The sequence below is a fragment of the Cygnus olor genome, chromosome 2, assembly GCF_009769625.2.
Source record: "Cygnus olor isolate bCygOlo1 chromosome 2, bCygOlo1.pri.v2, whole genome shotgun sequence".
Taxonomy (NCBI): domain Eukaryota; kingdom Metazoa; phylum Chordata; class Aves; order Anseriformes; family Anatidae; genus Cygnus; species Cygnus olor.
Genome location: NC_049170.1, coordinates 117,815,444 through 117,838,452, shown reverse-complemented (window position 1 = coordinate 117,838,452; position 23,009 = coordinate 117,815,444). Strand labels below are relative to the sequence as shown.

Below are 23,009 nucleotides of genomic sequence, written 5' to 3'. Positions count from 1 at the left end.
ACTGCAGATACATATACAAGTCTGAATTTCCTATGGGAAGTTTCAGCTTCACACACTATAAACTACTATGAAATTTTTTGCAGTAAGTATTTTCTAAGACCTCAGGACAAAGCAAAACATCAATATAATCTCACATGATACCTGCTATGTCTTAATTAGTTACAAAAAATAAAATAAAATCAGAATGAAACAAAGCTCATGAAACTTGCATAGGCATTTTAAAAGTACCTAGATGTGATAAGGATTGAAAATTAAGTCTCCATTGCTGTTCCTCTCTCTGCTGTGAGGAAGTATAACCCCCATACTTCCTATTTTCTCTATTACTTTGAGATTAGAGCTATGGATCCCGTATTCAATAAAGACTCTGCAAGACAGGAGTGCTAGAACAACTCAAACTCCACAGGGCATGCTGCAAACAAAATCCACCTCTAACTCCTGCTGGCAAAACAGTTTCTGTACTTGCTCTTTACTCAGGGCTATACCTAAAATCACACTCAAATGAACAATGTATAAACAGATATATAATTATATACAACTACTATAGCAGTAGAGATTATACTCAGGCTTTAAAACAAATTTAATCCACATACATATATATCACTTGAAAGTGAATGTATCTGAAAAATATTAGGAGATTATCAGAGTTCATTTGCCTTTTTTTTTTTTTTTTTAATATTGGTTTTAGAACTCCTCCGCTGCAGATCACACAACGATACATTCAAAACTGGTAAGATAGGATGTTTTCTTTTTATTATCATCATTCAGAAAGAATTATCTATAAGGAGTCTGAGAAGCAGGTTATGTAGGATAGAAAGGTTAAAGTTTGCTTTATACACAACAATACTTTGCTACTCTATGTCAATCTGCCTGCCCCTTTGGGCACATTTGATTAAACTTTCCAGTTTTCAGTTTGCCTTTGCATGTGCAACTCTGCACTTCTATTAATATATTGTTTTAATGTCTTGAAAATCCAACACCCCATTGAAATCCCATTGAGAAATTTACCATATTAATGCACATTAAACCAAACAACTATAGTAAGCTTATAAAAGATTAAAATCTGATCACTGTTGCACAGCCAAAGTTTAAAACTACTGCAAATATGGTTGTAAGCCTATGTACGCAGAAGGTGGATTAAGGCTCTAAAGAATGATGCACGATTTGCAACACAAAACCAGTGCACAAATGCACTCTGAGAGATGGAAGAGTGCACTGATCTAAGCTTTCAGCCTGCACTAATTTGTTCATCAGAAATTAACCTTTAAATGTATGCCATTCAGGTATAAAAAGCACACATGTTAATAATGATCTGTCGTAGATTATAGTATTAAATACTAAATTTTTGAATTGGCAAAGTAAGCTTTACAGGTAATAAATTATATGTACCTATGCAGGATTTAAGGATAACTTCTTTGGCAATCTTCTCTGTTCTGGCATTATTTTCAGAAGTATAGTGTTTCTTACTTCTGAAAGTACTTAAGTAGACTCAAAAAGACAAACATAACAAAAATATATGACACTTTTACTAAAGCTGATATACCAAGGGAACTAGCCTACTACAGAGCTCTCAAATAAATACACGACTTCTCTAGATCATATCTCAATTCACTATTCTTTTAAACCCTTATGGCTCAACTGAGGAAGGAGAGCATCCTTGTAAGTAACAGCCAGAGAAAGGAAGCCAGAATAATAGTTTTGTTTTGATTGCTAAACAGTGTTTTCTTTTGTCTTTTTAAAATAAATAAATTCCAACATAGTGCAAATTACAGCTTTTGAAATTAAAATGACCTCACACAGCCAGAAAGGTGTAGCACTGCTGAAATTTAATAGGTATAAGCCAGAAGAAGAATGTTCAGAATATGTACAACTAATATCCTCATAATAAAATAATCACCTTTAATACAGAAAAACCTATCTGAGGGCAGTAATTATAACAAGCCTACTAAGATCAGTTTTACCATGCTAGAATGTACAGTTTTTTTTCTAGATATAACAATAATACAGATGATACAAGTGCACTGCTATAATTTCAATATCTACAAAATACAGAAAGTAGACTAAAAATCAGAAAAGCTCACCACTTCTTCATGCCTGCATTTTCTCACATTAATTCCATTAATCTGTTATTAAAAAAATAAAGAGAAGACTTACTCTACATTTCATAAGTATAGATTTCATTTCACTTTTCTAGAAAAATATAAATAAAGGAACTTGCCATTTTACTCACCTGCAGAATTGCATCTCCTATAAAGAGCAAACCTGAAAGTTCCGCTGAAAACAAAAAGCATATTTTTCATTTGTTTTGCACAAAACATCCCATATTTCTTGTACTTGTATTCCTACTTCATTTAATGTTTTTCCAGATTCTTTAAAAAAAAAAAAAAAAACACCTTCTAAATAAATTATTTGGATTCTTTTTTTAACCCCCAAACACCAGCATATCAGTGTTACAATGAAGGAGGCTACCCATCTCAAGTACCAAGACTCTGAAACATCCTCCGTCAGTCTCTAGCATCTTTTGGGCCATTATGGTGAGGTATGGCATTTTTTTCTGAACAGAGAATGACTGTGGAACTAGGTCCTATTTGCCTGAGAGAGATTATTTCTTATTAGTTCTGAGGAAAAAACAATATAGAGACTCCAGACCTACTTATGAAGGACAACTTTTAATTTGCAAGCTTTTACCAAAGAATCTTTAGATCCTGCATCTTTGATTATGAATGTTAACAGAAAACATGAAATTATTTATCTATAGCATTCCAAAACATCACAGAAGATGCTGTCTAGAAAGTCTGAAACTTGACTTGATCTAACTAATTTTAACTTCTTTACATGAGTTGTAAGACTGGCATCAATATTCATATAAATTATGATACTCAATATGTTTGAAGAACTGACTTTATTAGGCTAGATGTAGCAAAGAATGCTTAAATTATTGGAGGATAAAAAAATATGGGTACGGTGTGGTTTTTTTTGTTTTTAAAATAAATGCATATAATATTCTGCTTTAGACACAGGGCTTATATATATGAACATTTGTACATGACCTAAGCACTCTATGTATAATGCTGGTTTTCAGAAATGCATCAGCTGACATATTTTTGTTTAGAGGTCCAAAAAAAAAAAAAAAAAAAACACAACAAAACTGGAATGCCGCTGGTAAGAGGGCAGAACTAAGCCTCCAAAGCTTTGAGTTACAGGCTCTGGGTTAAACTGCATTTTCTGTATCCAAGATGCCTAGCACAGACACATGGCATGACAATTGCATAGTCTCGTTCTACATAAGAGGTGTCCCTCATGACTAGCTCTCTAAAAATCAGCAGTATTTTTATATAAAGCAATAATGGAGTTTATAACTCAACTATGTATTGAGGTTAGAAATACTGCATCAGTTATTATAGCAAAATAATAATAATAATAACAACAACAATAATAAAAGAAAACAGGGTGCACATTTGTGTGCTCAATTAAACTTGGGTCTACGTTTCTTATTTTTCCTGCAGTGCTTAAAAGATTTTTAATAGCTACTATATGCAATATATGCCACATTATTAGGTATTACGTACTTATATTTATACTGAAAAAAATGGAGTCACAAGTATAACTTCTTAAGGTTAACCTTATTGCTTTCCCTAGCGACTAATTCCATGCTACTCTGTAGCCTCTTTACATGCAACTTCTAGGTTTAGGGGTCAAATTTCAATTCCCAATATTCCAAGATTCCCCTGTACCTTTCTTTATCTGCAGTATGTGGGTGAATATGACATTTTTTCTTATACTCAAGCTTTTTAATTGAGCAGAGGCAGCATTCCAGAATTATTGCATTACAGATGGAGGAAAATGCTTCCAAGTTTAAGTTTCTGACCTTACACATATGAACACAAATATACAAAAACATAGCAGAGAAAATAAATACATTCTAGAACTACTGACTCACAGCATTGCTGCATTTCTCATCATTGAGCACATCATGAGCTTTTTAACAACTAGCCATTTTCCTAGCACATACTATATCATTCTAACAATTTCAAAACAGCACGGTTAAATAATAAGCACGGTTAAGACCTTAATGCAGTACCAGTTTTGCTGTGTATCAGTTGCTGCGAAGGTTTACATAGCACAGCATCTAATGTTGAAGTAACATTGGGTATTATCAAGGTTCTGCCACTACCCACTCCTGTCTGAGTACTACCCTACTACTCAACTCAGTATAAAGAGACAGACATTCTCTTTTTGTATTCACATGCTTTAAAGGCCAAACTTTTGATCTGCTACTGCTTTCTGGCAATAACAATTGAGAAATATAAGACAGAATTATTCAATTTTTCAGTACTTAAATTTGTAAAATATTTTCATTCCCTAAATGGCTTCCTATTTTTCCCCTTAAAATTACACTTTACAAGAACTTTTAAGAAATAATTGTTTGAAGACAGTGTTAAAAAAACAAAACAAACAAAAAAAGCTATTCCAAATATAAGTTCTGTATGTTACATAAAATAGTTCTAAAGAATAGAGAGATCTTGATGTCATGAAGAGAGAAATAGTACATCAATAGCATCTATTTAACACTTCCTGAAGGCAGGACTTGAGGCACCTTGCTTTAAGGAGCATATCAAAACATAGTGTAATAATCTGACACTCACCTCTTTGTTCCTTGGAAATCTTAGAAATGACCACTGGAATATTATGTTCTGCTCCACCCTGAAAATAGAATAAATGGAAATCTCATGAGTTACTGGAAATATTTTTGCTTAAAATTATATTTTACCCTTTCTGTAAGCGTAGCTTTCAGAGAGACCAAGAAAATAATTCTGATCCTACATTTTCGTCTTTTTTCTCCATTTCTTCATTCTAATTAAGAGTTGATTGGGATTAATTTCTTATTGCCTCACCTACAGAAGCTATCAGTTGCCATCACTACCTCAGGAAGTGAATTGGATGATGTTCAAAATTCTACAAGACTTGAAGAAGGACATCAGTTTCTGCAGAGTCCGGGTAGTTTAATGTATGAAACTGTGTCCTACAAAGGCAGAATGGCCATAACACCACAATGGAAACCATGCTGTGACCACTCTGTTTTCATGCTGGTAAGAAACAGGTAAACCAAAACCCAAGAAAGGCAAGTTTGGACTTTCATCTCAAAAGCAGCCTTTATTTGTTTCCGTTTCTGTCACACATGCACAAAGAGTGAGCAAAGCTGTGGGATAACTAACAAGCGACAGAAAAGAAAACATTAAGAAATGGAACAGTAGGTGTTCAATAAATGTGGGAAAATAAAGGAAAGCTGGATGATAATTCAACAGTTCAACAGCAATTCAATGCTGTTGTTTCATTCAATTTATCCTTGTGGGACTGGAAACATTCATGATGCTCAAAGTATTAAAAAGAAACCTTAAGTAAAAAGGACACTAAGAAAAAAAAAGAAAAAAAGTAAGAAAGAAGGAAAGAAAATGAAAAAGCATATAACAGAGCCACAACTATTTTTCTTCCTCTGAACATAGCATCAAAGTGCCAGAGTGCATGTAACCTGTACAAATTCAGATCATCAGAAATGACAGCCTGTCACACTGTCATTTTGCCTAAGAATCCTAGTTAAATGTTTGCTTACTCTTCTCTTTAGCAGACAAATTTTTCTTTGGAAACTGGCCTTCTTAGGTCCTGGCACCCAGTTTCATTGTGTGGAATGGACTGACCTGGATATTTTGATGGTCTAAGGATTAGTACATATCCCCTTCTTCGTTCAATAACCAACTGTTTGAAACTGAACAGACATCTGCACTCAACAGCTATTTCTGTCATGGAACAGAGAAGAAGAAAACCATAGAAAACATGTTTCTGCGGCTCTCTCTGTGTATGGACAGACTCGTAAAGTCTTTAAATTTTAAACCTGAGCAAAGGAAGAACTTCTCATCTCTGCCACTGCATATGCGTCCTAGATGAATGCAAGGAAACAAGCTAAATTTCCCATAGGATTAAAGTTCCATCTGGTAGCAACAATCAATACAAATGGTACTAAAAACTTAAGAGTTAGTAGGGATCGCACTAATAATAGACAATTATTTGTCTACACGTAAAGTTCTTTTGGCATTGCAAACACAGAACATATTGATATTTCTTGTATGGATTGAGTGTTCACTCCACAGATGGCTACCTTCATTTCAGTCAGGTTTCGAAAGGTATTCAAACCAAACAATCTGTAGCATTATAACCTGCTAAATATCTTTTGATGGTTTTCATCAGAGGAACAGCAACCATAAAGGTTGGCTTCACCTAAGATTACCAGTTCAAGCTCACTAAGTTTATAAGGATCACCCTACTCTCTTCAGAGGTTTCCTCAGCCACATGCACATTTAACTTCTGTAGTGTTCAAACAAACAGAAAAATCATTGTGCCAGTTCCCTCCCTAAGCCTCCAATATGTTACACATATATTGCACTTTCCAGGATATTTGAAGTTCAGCTAGCGCAAGGTCTAAAACTCAACATTACTAACTTCCCCCTCCCCCAGTAAACTGGCCTCTCTCCCTCCTTAAACTCAATTCTCTGGTAAAGAGGGATATTAATGTTATTCCGAAAACAACACTATATTGTCCTCTCTCACCCACTATATCTAACTCCACTTACACTGCAGTTTTGAAGAAGCATCCAGAAATGCCCTGCTGAAAAAAAAAAAAAAAAACCTCTTTTCACTGCAACCCCATCTAGCCAGTATGAACAATTCCTTTAAAATCTTTAAATATTTTTTAAATATTTATTTAAAAAAATAAATTTTTTTAAAATAAAAATATATTTTTTAATATTTTTAAATAAAGAAGGTATTGCCTGCTGTTCTAAGATACAAAAATTCATATGTGGAAAGAGAATATAGCTGACCAGATATCTATACCCAGTCATCTTCAACAATTTACAGCAAGTAAACGTATTCTTGCAATATGTTACTTAATATTACTTCTGATTGACAATGCAGCCTTGCATCCTGCATTCTTCCTATTTGATTCTCTGTAAAATAAAAAGTACATGCATGTCTGGCTTTACAGGCTCTAAAGATATACTACTTCAGAAAGCTCTGTGAACATCGGTTATTTTTCTATTGCTTAACAACCCCCCACCCCCTTTCAACCCCAGACCAGTGGAAGGAAATAATACATGTCAATTAATGTTGCTAAAGGCTTAATAGTTCAGCCCTCAAACAGACTCTACCACTGATCTTCACAATGCAAATTTTCTTTGCCATTGTTCCTTAACCAGACAAGTTGTGGAAGTATTAGCCAGGACTAAAGGTAGCTGCCCACCTCCAGAACTGGTCCTGCTAAAAGAAGCAAAGCAATCTTCAATCACTGGCAGCTGTTTGAAGCTCACAGTCCTGGACTTTGGCCATTAGTTTAAAGGTCACCCACACCACCTTTCTAAGTGTCACACGATACCGATCTGAAGATTGTTTCTTATCCCAGTTTTTACATATTAAAGCTTTTTCTCTGAAGTTCAGTCACATGAGGAAAAAAGAAAAGGTTAACCAAAATGAAAAATTTTTTCTTGACAAAGGCTGTTTTCAGTTTTGGCTCCAAGTATAATAGAAAATTATTGCTTTGCTTTTAGAGACTGAGGATGTCTAAAAAACTGGTATCAATCAGTGGATTTCAGCATCCTCAGAGTTTTATAGTATAAAGAACATTGTGTGCAACAAGTGGGAACTGCAGTACCTCACATTAGCTGAATATATGGACATTTTTATTTCATACTAAAAGGTAACATTTATTCTGCTGAGACAGCCCTGCCCGTTTTAGCCTTAACATCTAGTGTCTCAACATGGCTCATGTCTATGTAATTAAACTCTTTTCCCAGTTGTAATAGCATGACTTTATACACTTTGTCTACTGGGAGTGGTCCATGTAATGTTCTGAACTGTGCTCATGAACTGTCTTAGAGAATGCTAGATGTCATAAGCAAAAATTGTGCCAAGTATCATGACAGCAATTAAACAATATGTACAATAATGTTCTAATGTTATTTGGCCCTTTGCAACTTTTCTGTTCAATGTAATAGTGTACCAGGAACCAAACTGTCACTTCCATAACACATTCAAAACCAAATTCCACCAGTACACATCTTTGAAAATGAAAAGATAGATTTGCAAACATAAACCTAGATGATTCATCTATTAATTGGCACTAACTTTTTTTTTTTTAAACTACTTCTGCTTGAAATGCAGAGAAAATTTGTTCATAAAAAAAGATTATCACAAAATGAATGAAGAGGAGGAGAATCACCTAAGTATCTTCATAGGTGTAAGCAAGACAGTTGCTTTACAGATAATTTGGTGGAGTCAAACTGAGAAGTCAAACAGTCTCAGCAAAAAAAGACTAAAACAGATACAAGAAAATGTCCCTGTACAGAGTTCTGGTAGCCAGAAGTCACACTGTAAGTGAAAACCTTAATTTATTTAATGAACTTTTATTGCCTATTTCCTCAAGAACACTACATTCTCTCCAATTATTGAGAGACATGATGTTCTTTCAGAAGTCATACACTTCGCAGCTTCTTGTCAAATCCCAGCAACTCAAACTCGTCAGAGATGTGATGAGTGAAATATACTATACCCTTCAATTTCTATATGGCTATTTCTCCATGGCTATTCCTTCTCACAGAGGTTTATTAACGAGAGTTCTAAAGGGACTTCAGAAACGAGAAAATAATTTCTTCTGAATAGTGTGGAATAGATCAGTTCTGCTCCAAATGTAATTAAATTTTTACCATTAACTTCAGTAAAATGAAGTACAGCAAAACACAAAACAGTATTTTTTGTTCTATCAAACTCACAAAGACTGGATTACAATCAATTTTTAAAAGGGCTTAGCTTTGGATCTTATGTAAAAATGAATTTTGCAAGCAGTTTTTTAAGCAGTTAGCTGAATCTGATTTTTACAACTTCAGTTGGAACATGAAAGTTCAAACACAAAAGAAGAGACAAGTAGAATATACAAGTCACCAAAAGAAAAATGGGGAGTTTCATTTTAGAATTATTAACTTTTTTGTCCTTCTACTCTGCAAGAAAAATAATGATAGTAAAAATATATATATATTTTAGGTTTTTTTTTCTAGAATATTTAAGGTGGGACAAGACACTTCCAAAACTTAATTAATAAGCGACTTGCTCATGTGAGATTTCTGATAGCAAACAGGTGTTTAGCAGAAAAAAAAAAAAAAAAGAAACAATACCCTAGAGCTCAATGCTAAAACTTGACAAATTCCTATCAAAGCACAAGCAAATACTTTAAAGTGAGAGTCACTAATCACTGCCCTAGTGTAACTCACATCTCAGATGAAAGGCATCCTTTGAAATACACCACAGCCAAAACGTAAATCCTCAGGCCTTTCCAGAAGCCCTAATGCAGAGATGAATTCGATCCAGTGTGCTGACTAACAAGCACACAGATGGCTGACTTAAGATGGCTGACTTGACTTAAGATGGCTGACTTGACTTAAGATGGCTGACCAGCTATAGCTGCCTACTTCACTGCCCCTGTGAAGAGGTCTTCGTGAATCACCGCAGCGCTCGGGACCAAGTCCTAAAACAAAAAAGTGATCAGTGATGCTTTTTTCTTAAAAGGTACACAAGAAACTATGGCAGTGGTGGAGCTGGCTTGTGGGCACCAAGACAGGAGAAAAACCTAACCTTCTTGGACAAACAAAATTAAGCTGCTTTGGCGTTTCAGATGTATGTAGAAATTTAGCTCCTGGTAAATACCTTTTGCAGTACTACTCCATCTCTGGAAGGTGTAGGAACTTTCCAAAGTTGCAATACAACATCTCAGCATACACACTGCTCTACATTAGCCATGTGTTTCTGTGTGAGTGTGTACACACGTGCCAACAATCAGAACAAACACAAGACACAGGAAATGGATCGGTCAGGATCAGGTACAGAATCTCCCTTGTTTTTCTCCACCGCTAGCATTTTGCCTAGGTCCAAAATATGAGCTATGGGTTTTATTTTGGGAAGTCGGTATTATGTCTCCTAGATCCCAAAGAGAGAAAACTAGTGTACGTTAAGACTCCCTGAATATACTGTGAGGTAAACTTCATAATGTGTTTTCAGTAGGTTTGGTTCTTGTACTGGCCATTTCCCACAGGCTGATTTGTAGAACTCTACTTTAAGGCATTAATTAAAAAGATATATATTTTTTTTCTATTATTAAAATAAATATTTTTTAATTAAGGTTCAGGAATCTTCCAGAACAAAGCAAAACAAAGTAACCGACTATTACTCATCTGCAAAGGGAAGATTGATTGGTACCTTTTAAAACAGGAAACTGTCACTTTTCAGAATATGACACTGACACTGCACAGCATACCTAAAAATTGCAAAAAGTATTACGTTAAGTTCCAGTTCTGTCTCTTACTGGTAGCTAAATGCCATAATAGAAGTGTATAACAAGTACTTATTTTAGATTGTGTTGGCTATCCAAATTGGTCATCTCTTTTTTTTTTTTTTTTCTCCTCTGAGACACGGGATTACAAAAAAGAAAAAATTAAAAAAAAAGGGGAATCTAGCAAAATAGGTTCATTGGTTTTTAGAGAAGGAAGAAACATATTGCTTGATACACATCTACAGAATATGCCAGACCATGGAATTCTTGTCATCCAAGGGAGTTTGAGTTTCTTTTGTTGAAAGAGATCTGTCCACTTAATGACATCTGTTGAAGGGATATCTGTTAGAATAACTAACAATCATCATCTGGTCATTAGTCATTCCAAAAACTGAAAACAAAATACCTATTCAAACCTGAATTTATGTAGCTCTACTACCTAGATAAATTTTGATTAAAACATTTATGCAATAAAACAAGAAAATACATTTCAGTAAAATAATATAATGCCATGGTTTGTAAGTTCTCTTGCAGTTGTTTCTAATACACTCAATATAGTTTTTAATATAGATTTTTTAAATTGAAACATGACTTTATTCAATTTATATGGAATGTTAGGTCTTTCATAAATGCATAAAAAGAGAACTACCCTCCTAGGCTGAATTCACAGTCTGAAAAATCCATAGTTTGTTTTGGCACTTTTAAGTACTGTTGCAACTTCCAAGAAGTTTATTCAGAACAGTCTGAATCTAATAATCTTGCTTTAAAAATGCCACTAATTTAAGAAAGACCATCTGCTCATTCACTTTTTAATTTATATTTCTCTGTGATATTTTACTTTCTTTAATTTACCTGATACTTAAATGCAAGGTGATCTTGACTTTTTTTTTTCCCCACAATTTTAATTCTAAAATATAACCTCTTGTATTATATAACTAAACAAATCAATTTTAGTCAACTTTAATAAACTTCGTGAGATTTGCTTCCCAAACCTCAAAAATCCTTACTGTAAGCAGCTATTTCTTACTACTAACTAAAAACAACCTCAATCACCCATATACTTTATCTTACACTGACATGCATTACTGCATCTTTATTCAGAGAACAGTAACCTATAATGACACTGCAAGAAAATAACTTGTATACCGTTGACTAAACACATGGGAAGTTTTGGCCACAAAATAGCAATGTTTTCCTTGCACAGAGGTCATAGTGGGTCAACAAGATAAAATATATCTTGGTGCACTTGCTGTTAAGAACTAATATTTCTATTCAGCAATATTCTTATCAATGACAACACAAAAGCAAATTACTCCCTGTTCTGAGTCATTTCTTATAAGGTCAGTACTAGCAGATGTTCACAGGAAAGTCTATACTTCCACATAATATGCATAATTTAAGACTCTTTGCATTCATGTGAAGTACACTTGATTTTTTCCATTGCCATTTTGAGGCTGAGGACTGCTGTGTTTAGAAGATAAAATTAACATTGTATCTCTACACTGAGATTCAGAGCTAAGGTAAGGTTTTCAATATTGCAGCAATATAGATTTACAGAAAGCTTATGACAAAAATGATTAACCCTCTGTCCCTCGAAAAGAATCACACTTCCATATGTTCTTAATTCTTACTGAGGATAGGCAAAATATGGTAACATGATAAATCACTACAGTTGCTTGATCTGTAAGCAAAATAAGCGCTATGAGAAAGCAATAATGCTTTCTGTCGAGCTAATGAATTGCACTGAAGTAACATGAAATTCTTTGTAGGAGAACCTATTATGAACTTATTGGCTCTTCCCTATACCTGCCACTGTAATTTAACATTCATTAACAACCACCTAAATTAGAGTGCTATTGAACAAAAGTACAGTCTGTGCAGTTGCAAACACTTTTCAACTCTTCTATCAAATCTTATTAAAGAGCTGCTCGGCTTGAATCTTAATGGGATGATCTTTCCATTGCCTTCTGTTCCACAAGGCAATGTAGCTACTGGTTGCCATATTGTGACAGAAGCTAACTTTCTAGAACATATTTGCTGTATTGTTTCTAGTCCTCTGAAATATAATTTGTCCCCACTAAAATTAACTATATACAAAGACACTTTTTGTGTAATGTGGAATAAAAGACCAAAAAAACATCCTACCTTTATACTTAATCCAAATCCTCCTACAGTCTGTCTTCTAATTGTTACTGTTCTTTCCTGGGAAAAAAAAGTTAAATCAAGTTTGGTTAGAATTAGAGTGTTTTTTTGTCTTTTTTTTTTTTTTCCATAACATCCACATTCACACTTCAATAAGTCATTCTGTTCTACCCTCCTACATTGATTTTTCTTGTTATAATAAACTTGCGATTTCCTGAATGGAAAAATCCCATGAAACCTATGGTGCAGGGGGTAAGTGACAAAGTCCAGAAGAACAGCAGATGTTATCTCAGACAAAAATGAATTTGTTCAGTTCATATGATATTATGTGTGCACTACTGTACTGCAGCCAGTACAGCAATGCAATAAGAACAGATCTGTAGAGTTAAACTGTTAATTCAGGATACATCATCCAAAACAGATGCATTTCAGAGATCTTACTTAACTGGCATTAAATTGGCCCCATAGGCAGACTGAACACTAAATGCTAAAGTACGTAAACTGCATTTCTGGAATGCAGTTTCCAATTTCCAATTTTCCAATTTAGTTTCATCCAAAAGGAATACAGCTTGCATACTCCAACACCAGTCAGTGACATGAGAAAAGCATGATTAGTGCAGATGATCCAGAAACTCATTTCAAGGTACATTCCTGATCCAAATTAAGAGACTAATGTAAACGCAGTCACTGTTGACCTCACAGCTACGGTTTAAAAATCATAACCAAGTCATCATGGCTATTGTTATGGGCAGAATTATTTAAACCGGCTCATTTTTTTCTTTTATTGCCTATTCTTAAAATTTGTTGTGTAAAAACCATAGGCTAGTGTCTGTCTTAAATATGAACATTTAAAAAATCAAAGACCTTTTTTTTCCTAGTCTGTCTTGTTGAATTTATTCCTAAGGATCATTTAGTATTAGTGAGCTTGGATAGCAGTAAAAAAAATAAATAATAATAGTAGGTGTGCACATATACCATATGTCCAGGCACAAATATGTGGAATAGCTAGATTTTTTTTTTTTTTTTTTTTTTTAATATTCTGTATTTGTGGCCTGGATTTTATATCCTTTTCAATATGTAGAATTGCAGAAGTCTAAATATGTATTTTATACAACATATATTCATACATTTCAGACCAATCAGCATAGATTGCCAGTGCCCTTCAGATTTGCATAAACAACACAAAAATATACTGTCCGTGTTATTTACTACATTAAGGGCTGGATCATAGTTCATTCCATATGGCTATTGAGGAATGTAAGAAGCATAAGGATGCATAAGGTATTCTGCTGGCTCATATGAGAAACATGTCAGCAAGAAGAAGCCTGAAAGCTTTACAGACCTATTTTTCCTTCATACACAAAAAGGAAAAGAAAAGAGGTAGGGACACCACCTAAGAGTTTTGGAAAATGGAGTTGCTACATTTGAGGGAAAATGCAGTTTTTTCCTTTTTTTTCACATTTGTTACAAATATGAATTGAGTAACTGCAGAAAGAACAAGTATAAACCTGTGCAGTGTTTTGGGTTGCAACACAAAACCAGCTGCCTAAAATGAGCCTTTATGTTTAATTATTTATGCTAATATTTGTAAATGTTTATTTTTTTCTAAGAAACAGCTATACCATTTTGCTGCTAATGGCCAAACTTTTCAAATTTTTAATGTATTGAAATACATGAACAAATTATACTCTTGCATTTGTAACCCACAACTGAATGCACAGCATGGCAATAGAGGAATGTAAGGCTAACTTGTTCCATCAATGTGCATCTACACTGTGCAGAGGGTCCAGAAGAGCCTTCCCAGCTCTCCACTCACACCATCCAGGAACTTTTATGATGGCATTCCCAGAAACTGAGTTCAGTCCACAAAGCTACTTGAGTTCAGGGCATGAACTGCACTCAAAAAACCTTTTGTCTGCCAGGAGGTTTCAGCCACAGCTAATACTGCAGACAATAAATTAGGGATAAACTAGTATAGGCCACAGCTTGATGTTTGGTCTAAACTGAGCTTACACATAAGAACGTGAAACAATCAGCTGTGGCTCTGCTAATGGCAGTATTTTTATTTATTTATTTTTGTTAGCTTCCCCTCATTTCCACTTCTATCTTCTGTTGGATATGTAGTTAAGAACAAAAACTTGCGTAGTATATTCTAGTCAATGCATGCTAACATTTTTGTTATACATGTTCAAATCAAACAAAAAATACTCGTGTTACTTAAGAAGACGCTAAAAAATAACAACCTGTTCAGGTTAAACTGGCATAATAGTTGGCATTAAGGTAAACTGACATAATACTATTACATTACCTATGCATGGAACAAAGCATATCACACTCCACAAAATACAAATTAAGCACTATGCTCACTGAAGAACATAAATCTTCATAAAAATTTGTAGCTCATTATCTCTGTTAAGTGTAAATAGTGGCACCTGAATATGTTCTAAGCTATGGCTATGCTTTCTAAAAAGCCTAAGAGAAAGCTGCCTGCAAAATATTATACATATACACACATATATTTTTGTTGTTGTTCTCTTGCTTAGCACAAGACACACAAAGGTACCCATATAAAAGAGTCAATAAAATATTCTTTCTGGTTTTCACTCAAGCTAAGGCAGATCAAAGAAAGCCATTAAAACACTTGATTTTTTTTTTTTTTTATTATTGAGAGAGAGAGAGAGTTTGCCAGGCCATCTGACAGAAAACTAGAAATATTTTACACTGGAGCCTGGCATTACTTTTTAAGAGGAAGAAATGCATATTTCAAAAATGCTTTGCCAATATAGCAGATTACTAACTAGACAAAATTGTGTAACAGTAAGCAAATGGAAGACTGAAAAAAAAAATCATGCAACTGTAACTTTCCAGCACAACGCAGTTTTTCAGTGGATTTCACATGCTATTTTTTCTAGGTTCTTTTCTAGCTCCACTGAGAGTGGATATATTTCAGGTTTGGACTGTTACTGAACTGAATTGAACACCAAGAACATACTGCAAATTAAATCCGCTCTGTGTTACATGTAAGGCATTGCACTGTATTTAACCTAGGTTAATTCAACACACTTCCCAGACCTACAACAAAGAAATTTATTACTTTGGTGTATTTTATATGTAAGGACTTCCCTACTCTACATAACACAACAGCTAACAAATACAAACAATTAACAACCTTCAAAATCAGAATTACGTACGAATGACGTATTTCATTACTAAACCATCGGTAATCCACTAATCTGCATCTACAAAACTCACATAAATAATATTGCGAAACAGCTTTTCCAGAACTGTCAGAAGTATCAACACATTTCATACCCCCAGAATCTTGGTGTTGGATTAGACCCTGGCTCTGATCAGCCTCTCTTCTTCTTTTAACCAAAAGATTGTAAGAAAAATAATAGGACTTATTTAATAGAAGTTAAGTCATATAAAACTTAGGCAGTGGTCAAAGCTAGTTTTCTCCTGTAACCAATACAGGAAAATAGATATATTCAACCTAGATGAGTCTAAGCAGGTGTCCAAGTTAGGCAGTAATCATCTTCATCATCTATGTCCTCCATTGAGTATAGGGCCAGGATGTCAATTTTGACTTTGGAAAGATCATCCTCGCATTTACAGTTGGCAAAGTAACTTAAGTAAGTATTTTGATAGCAGATAACAATTTTGAAATGTTTTGCCAGAAAACTCTTTTATCTGAATAAGGTTTTCTTTTGCAGTATGTTACTTGTGATAAATCTAAACTAAGCTTCATTGTCAGTGCCATCTCTAGCCAAGGTGAACTGAAAAAAATCTCATCTACAATGCACCGTGTTTTTATGTGAAATATGATGATTAATATAATAAAGAATTCTGACCAGTAAACTGAAGAAAAAAAAAACGTTCTGATGCCTTTAATTAGCATTTCAAATGAACAATAAGAATAATAAATTGCTTTTCACTAGTCTAACAGCTTTCTAGGTTCTTACATGCATTAAAATTATTAATTAATAAAATATGATGATAACTCTAGAAGGCAACACATTTTTTTTAATAGTAAAGAAACACTCTACATATCTCAATACACCACTTACGTTGTTCTAACTTAAAGACAGTCCTGCTCCATTGATTCTAATTATGTGCTTAAAACAAAATCTAACTGAAAAATCTACGTCAGATGTAGACTTGTCTATTAATATTTTACTTAATTTAGCCTTCCCTTCTTTATTTACAGGGGTAGCATTCTACAATTGAGTTTGCATTGGTTTTGCAGCTTCACAAAACAATGCCATCTCCAAGTTTTCACAAACAAAACTCAATTCTGATGAAAATCTACCTAGTTTAATATCAAGATTAAATAACATCCTGTTAGCTTGTAATTTTATTATCACATTTGTTAGCTACATTATACTAAATAGAGTTAGAGCTCCTAGGATCTTTAAACACAGGATTCGGAGGAGTGTTTCAGAAGCTACTTCCTGGAACAGAACAAAAGTAGTTATCATTTTACTGAAAAACTCAAAACTGCTGCGAAGCTGTCAGCATTTTCCATGCCTGTAACTCAAAATTCCTCGTCCACATGTGAGTTCACTGACCGGAAAAGAGAGCTAAGAGTTTTGGCAAAAATCTTTTTTCCTATGAGATCTATGCAGTGGAACAGAAAAGCAGTATTTTATAGGCTTTCATTAAAGATATATAAACATTTCTCATTAAACAGCAGTATGATCTTCTTGAGATCACCAACATCATCTTAAATGAGATTAGAAGTGAAGAATGACCTTGTAAGCACATACCAACAGTAAATAAACAGGAAAAGAAGGTACAGAATCCTATGTAATCATTAATTGTACACAAGCAGAAAACAAGAACTCTGCTTTTACAGTGGATGGAACAGACACCAAGGTACTATATATATACATGGAACAACATGGAAAAAAGCTGACCCAAGGCAGGGGAGAAAGCAGTAGTTGGAAAAACAGGAATAGACCTGAAGAGAAATCTACAATAGCACAGTAACATGCAAAACTGTAGAGAAAAAAAAAAAAAGGAGAAAAATGTTAAGATATAATTCTAAAAATGCAACAATGAAATATAAAAATATGAACAATACATTGGTAACAACTTTATAGATCAATCTGTAAAAATTTAAAGCCATAATATCCTCAAGGCTATACTCTTACTTTAGCGGTCATTAGTAATAACATCCCACGTTGACCTAAGAGTCATAAGAAATTTTTTTTATGCATTGAATATTTTCTTACATTTTCAAGCACAGAGATTTCACATCCTCTTTTTGTTAACCCTTTACTTTTTTGTTATTGGTATTTCTTTGGATTAATTGACATGAGCAGTCAAACTTTACACACATTCTAAAAACATACAGGTCACTTCATCTCCACTCTGAACTAGCAGCATTAACCAGCAGCCTTGCTCAGTTGCTAGTAACTCCTGTCACATGACATTCAAAACTTGACACCTTATTTCAGTTCCTCATGTAACTGGAGAGGGGTGGCAGTATAGGAGAGCAGCAGAATGCCTGGTTAGTCAGAAATCCCGGTTCCTCTGCAGCTGTGCTAGAGATTGAGTGTGGTAAATGCAGCTGTATTGTGTAGACTGCTAACACTGACTCTAATGAGCAAGAGCACCTGTCACTTTGCTTGTTCTCACTCCAAAATGTTACTATTCCTATACCATATGCCTAAAAGCAGAAACACCTAAATTTCTACTTGTAAAAATTATATTCCTAGGATTGGTTTATTTCAAAGTACTGCATTTCTCAATATCTCAATAAATGAATAAACATAATAATAAAAAAATAAATTCAAAACCCACAAACTCAAGGTCAGTACAGATTTTAATTCCCACAAGTCTTGGCAAAGAACACATTCTGTGGTTTCACAATAGCTGCGGTTTCACAATAGCTGCGGTTTCTAGCTGCAAGCTTCAGTCAAACACTGATCAATGCTTTGGGTTTTCCAAGTCTTTCCTGGTTTTCAATATTTGTCTTTGTGGGGAAAAAAATAAAACCAAAGAGAAGACTTTAAATAAATACAGAAATAAATAGAAAGCAGAAAAAAAACCAAACCCTTATGTTTACTATTTTAAGCTTTTCACTTTTTTTTCTACAAATTTTTATAATCCTTAGTATTCCTAATTTTAATTGAACTTGTTTTACCTACACCAAAATATATGAAAAGAAAAAATTCAAACTCTCAAAAAAGAATGATTCAAGGTAACAGATTTAAAATACACTTTCAGTAAGTCTCCAAAATTCTAAAATGTGCAGCAAGCAAGGGAAATAAGATAAATTCATCTGACTGCTCGTGCAACTCGGGTTTAAGTGACATGTTCTGAATTTACGCTGATACTTAAAAATGAATAATAGCTTTATAATTTAAGAAAAAAAATCAAGAAAAACATTTTATTGTGCAAATCTTGTAAGCTGAAAAATACTTAATGCAACTAATTTTTAGTAAATATGGGCACTGTATAGAGTTGTAAACCTTTCAATGTAGTTGATTTCACAGTAGCAAAAGGACAAGGTTAAAGGTAATAGGTTCTTATCTTTACAAGAAAAAGAAGAATGGCTGTGTGATTAGTAATGTCAGAAATCAGATCTGGCTTCAGTTCAATAGTTTAACTCAGTCTTACTTTCTGACCTTGGAAAAGGTGTTTATAGATGAAAGCCTCTTACCTATCCAAAAAACAATTACAGTCCATAGGTTAACTTCAAATCCATTTGTATCAAACTCTGTTAAATCCTTAGAGAAATGCTATACTACTTGGAGAGCTCTACAAATTCACAAAAACACGCATTCATTTTTTTATTAGTATAGAAAGTACAAATGATCTTCACATAAATCTCCTGAAAACATCCTTAATATAAAAATGCTAGAAGAAATTATGAGACATTTAATTAAATAATGCATGACTACATAGCAGCATAAAATTAGATTACTCAAAATGAATGAGAATCATTTCTATCTTTTCATCAGTGAGTTAAATGTATTTCAGCAAATCTATGACTCTTCAACAGAACCTATAAGAAAATTATTTTAAAACAAATTGTCCTGGTAACAAAAGTTAGCATTTTGCCAGCTGCTCACAGTTCATTTTCAGTCTTTTAGGAAAACAGCAGGTGATTCAAACCATTCATCTCGTCAAATGGCACATTGTCATCATTGGTTTATGGATCTTACATGCAGATACACTATAAAAAAAAACCTCTTGCCTGAGTACAATTAGCAAACAAATAGAATCTGTTAAAAAAAAAAAAAAAAAAAAGGTTCCTTCAAAAGGTAAACTACTTTTCTGGATAAAAACACAGTAACCTTTTACTTGAGTTTCAAATATTCACAAAAGGTGATAGAAACTGTAAGGATGAACTGCAAAACAAACAAACAAAAATGGTTCTGGAACAGTAAAGATTAAAACTTTTCCTAGGAATTAGCCTACTGAAGATTTGTGTTTCAAACCAGACAACCTGTATCTTGGGGAACCCCCTTCCTGTCCTAATTTTCAGCAAGGACAATATCAGGCAATCCTTGTTAGTCTGGTCTATTTACGTATACATCTAAAAAGACTGGGTTTCACCTTATCACAGATTGTCATCTTGAACATCATATAGTAAAATTTTGTAAGTAAAATTTCCTGAAATTCAAGGAATACATTTAAAAGGAAATAAAAAATAAAAATTATTCTGCTATCAATACCAATGAAGTTCACATGTGGTATAGTTCAGCTGTTTTCAGGGGATTTCTTTTTCAAATGAAACGAGTAAAAGTCCTGACTGTACTGTACCACAAGTGATGGCTATAGAAATTTGTGATGATTGTAAGAAAGCTATGTGTTGGCAGCACCACAATTATAAACAGATGTTGTGTGAGAGTCTACTACTTTAGGGGAAAGAAAAATGTACCTGACCTAACAGTCACTGGTCTCATCTTCCAGTTTTCTCACACACAGTCTCAGGGTATCTTCAGCACACACACTAGTCAAAAGCCAGATATACACTTCCCATAATATCAAAACTTTCCACAGGCAAGGATTTCATTTGCATTTGTAAAGTAACTGTCTTCTAGACTTTTGAGTTTCACAAAATATTCTCATCTCACTTGTTCATTTGCACTGGAGTTCATATCTATATCAGATACCCACTAGTAGCATAATAGTGAACCCACAATGTTTCTATTTCCTGGAAAGCAAGTCTTTCATGTTGTATACATAAAGAAATGTCTGTAATACTTGGTGCAACTGATACTGAAATTTAGATCTAATCTGTGGTTGTTTGAACTATCTTTCTTTGACGTTTTATGGAGTTGCTTCAGGCATGACTGATGTAGGATCCTCATGAACACCATTATTCTGTTCAACCTACTAAAGAAACAGATGCTTTCTTTTTTAGTTTAACACTGTTTTAATGCTATGCTGCTTATAATCTTTTACATATTTTATTTTCTTACTCCAAACTGCATGCAGTGATAGGAGAGACAAGGTTGCTTTGCCCCTCTTCACTTTGGGGAAATTACAATTTTTTTCCACTAAAAAGGAAGTGTTCTATATTAAGAACTAGCTCCTTATTCCATGTACTCACATTAAGCAACACCTCATTCCTAAGGGCTCATTGCTTCACTTAAATTATTCTGCAGAATGCAGATCAGGATACCCCGGGAAAGTTAAGTGCCTGTTTAAAGTGTTTCGTACACAGAGGAGCATGCAAATTGATTCAGACTCAACACACAGAAGAGGCACTGTTCTAAACTAGAAATAAAGTAACACTCTTTCGTTCCTAAACAGTGAAGTAAAACCCTGTAATCAAATTATCTGAAGATTATTTTTAAAAGATTAAAAAGGTGTTTTACTGTAGCTACTTGTCTGTAAAGTTTATCACTATTGTTCCTCAGTTACAAATTTTATTTTTATTCTTTAGAGTTTATTCAATGAGGCATTCAATATTATTTTCTAATGAAACCACTCGGTCTGTCAAAAGTATGTTAAAGTAAAATAGATGTGGTCCATCATTTAGAATGACATCAAGAACAAAGAAAAATCAACGAAGCAAAGTAAAAGGAGCAAGAAAAACAAGCAAGCAAACAAACAAAAAGAAGCCTAATAACAGCAAGAAAAAAAAATGAAGAAAAAATGCAAAAAAGTAAGCCTGTGGGACTTGTCTGACCATGCTATACAATCACAACAAATAATTCCAGATGATTTAAATGGTTTGTGACAAAAGGACAGTTAACTATCTATGAAATGCCAATCATCCTTAGCTAGAATGAATTTACTGATTCAAGACCTAGTCTTAATCCCAGAGGAAATCAGGGTAAAGAGCTCCAGAGTTACTGGCCTAACAATGAATACTGCCAATAGAAAAGAAACTCCTCATCACCATATTAATATCAATCAGTTAATGAGTTATGCATCCAATATGCAAATACAGTAGGGGGTGTGTAATCAGTGAAGCAAATTCACTATTTTCAACAGTTCTGTTGCAAAACTAAAGAGTAAAAAACTTTAAGAGAAAGCTTTGCTGTGAAATGGGAAAAAAATAAATATGCATGTCATGAAGACATTTAAATACAAAGTTCAGCAGAAGTAATAGATATTACAGCACAATAATGAAAGTCGTATTTGTGAGTGATAAAATCTTTTAATAAATAAAGTCAGAATGGTGTTGGTGGAGTAAAAGTGCTGCAACATGTGCTAATTGAGCAGCTATAGCTATAGCCAGTGCTTGAACTCATAATTTCTTTCTGCCTGGGTTGCTAGACATCCTGTATGTCAAGGAACAGCACAGTCTGATTAGTAAAAGGACCATCTTTATTCCATATACAACTCACAGAATTGTATTAAGAAGTTGTACAGCATGAAATGGTCAAAAAGACAAATCTGTCAAAAGACAGATTTGTCATGCAAATAAACCCAATGTGTATGGAGACACCATAGGCAGTATGTTGCTCTTGTTTCAGAGAAATGATCAGAAACACTTTGAGATGGATTCCTCTACAAATTTTCCATTAATTTTCCATACTGTCAGCACCACTAACATTCTACCAATTTATTTCTATATTTTGCTTTTTATCTTTTTATTATACTTGTATTTAGAGACACAGGGATTTGGCAACAGCTGTAATTAAATAATAATATAGACAGACATAATATTAGTCAGAGTATGTTTGCATTAACAGGTATTATAGCACTATGTCTCAGAGGATTTAACGTGAAATCCTACAATAATTTTATTTAGCTGAAAGGGAGAACAAAATGTTCATAAAAGTTTCAAAAGAAAATTAAAAATCACTCTACAAAATATAATTACAGCATGTCTTTATAAATGAATAGAAAATGTTTTTATTTTATTTATTTTGCTATCTTCTAAATAAAAACTTATCATTACAATAATTCAAAAAAAGCCTACAATATTATTCTACATTACATTTCACAGATCTTCCAAATAATTGTCTACAGACTTAGTTTCTTATCCAAAAAATTCTATACAATGCAAAATAAGAGATCTGACACATCATGT

The 23,009-nt window shown here is 33.7% G+C and overlaps 1 protein-coding gene across 6 annotated transcripts in view; it reads right to left on the bottom strand.

Annotated features, from left to right (window-relative positions):
• The window catches only part of SNTG1 (syntrophin gamma 1), a 363,432-nt gene that overhangs the window by 133,095 nt on the left and 207,328 nt on the right, over positions 1-23,009 (bottom strand). For 5 of the 6 annotated variants that reach the window (XM_040550360.1, XM_040550362.1, XM_040550361.1 and 2 more), the window contains 4 exons: positions 12,512-12,568; positions 4,644-4,701; positions 2,228-2,271; positions 2,079-2,120 (listed from right to left, as the gene is read on the bottom strand). In XM_040550360.1, the coding sequence (XP_040406294.1) occupies positions 2,079-2,120; positions 2,228-2,271; positions 4,644-4,701; positions 12,512-12,568 (201 nt within the window). Of the gene's footprint in view, positions 1-2,078; positions 2,121-2,227; positions 2,272-4,643; positions 4,702-12,511; positions 12,569-17,872; positions 18,001-23,009 lie in introns of those variants that run through there. The other variant, XM_040550364.1, reaches the window with a different exon arrangement.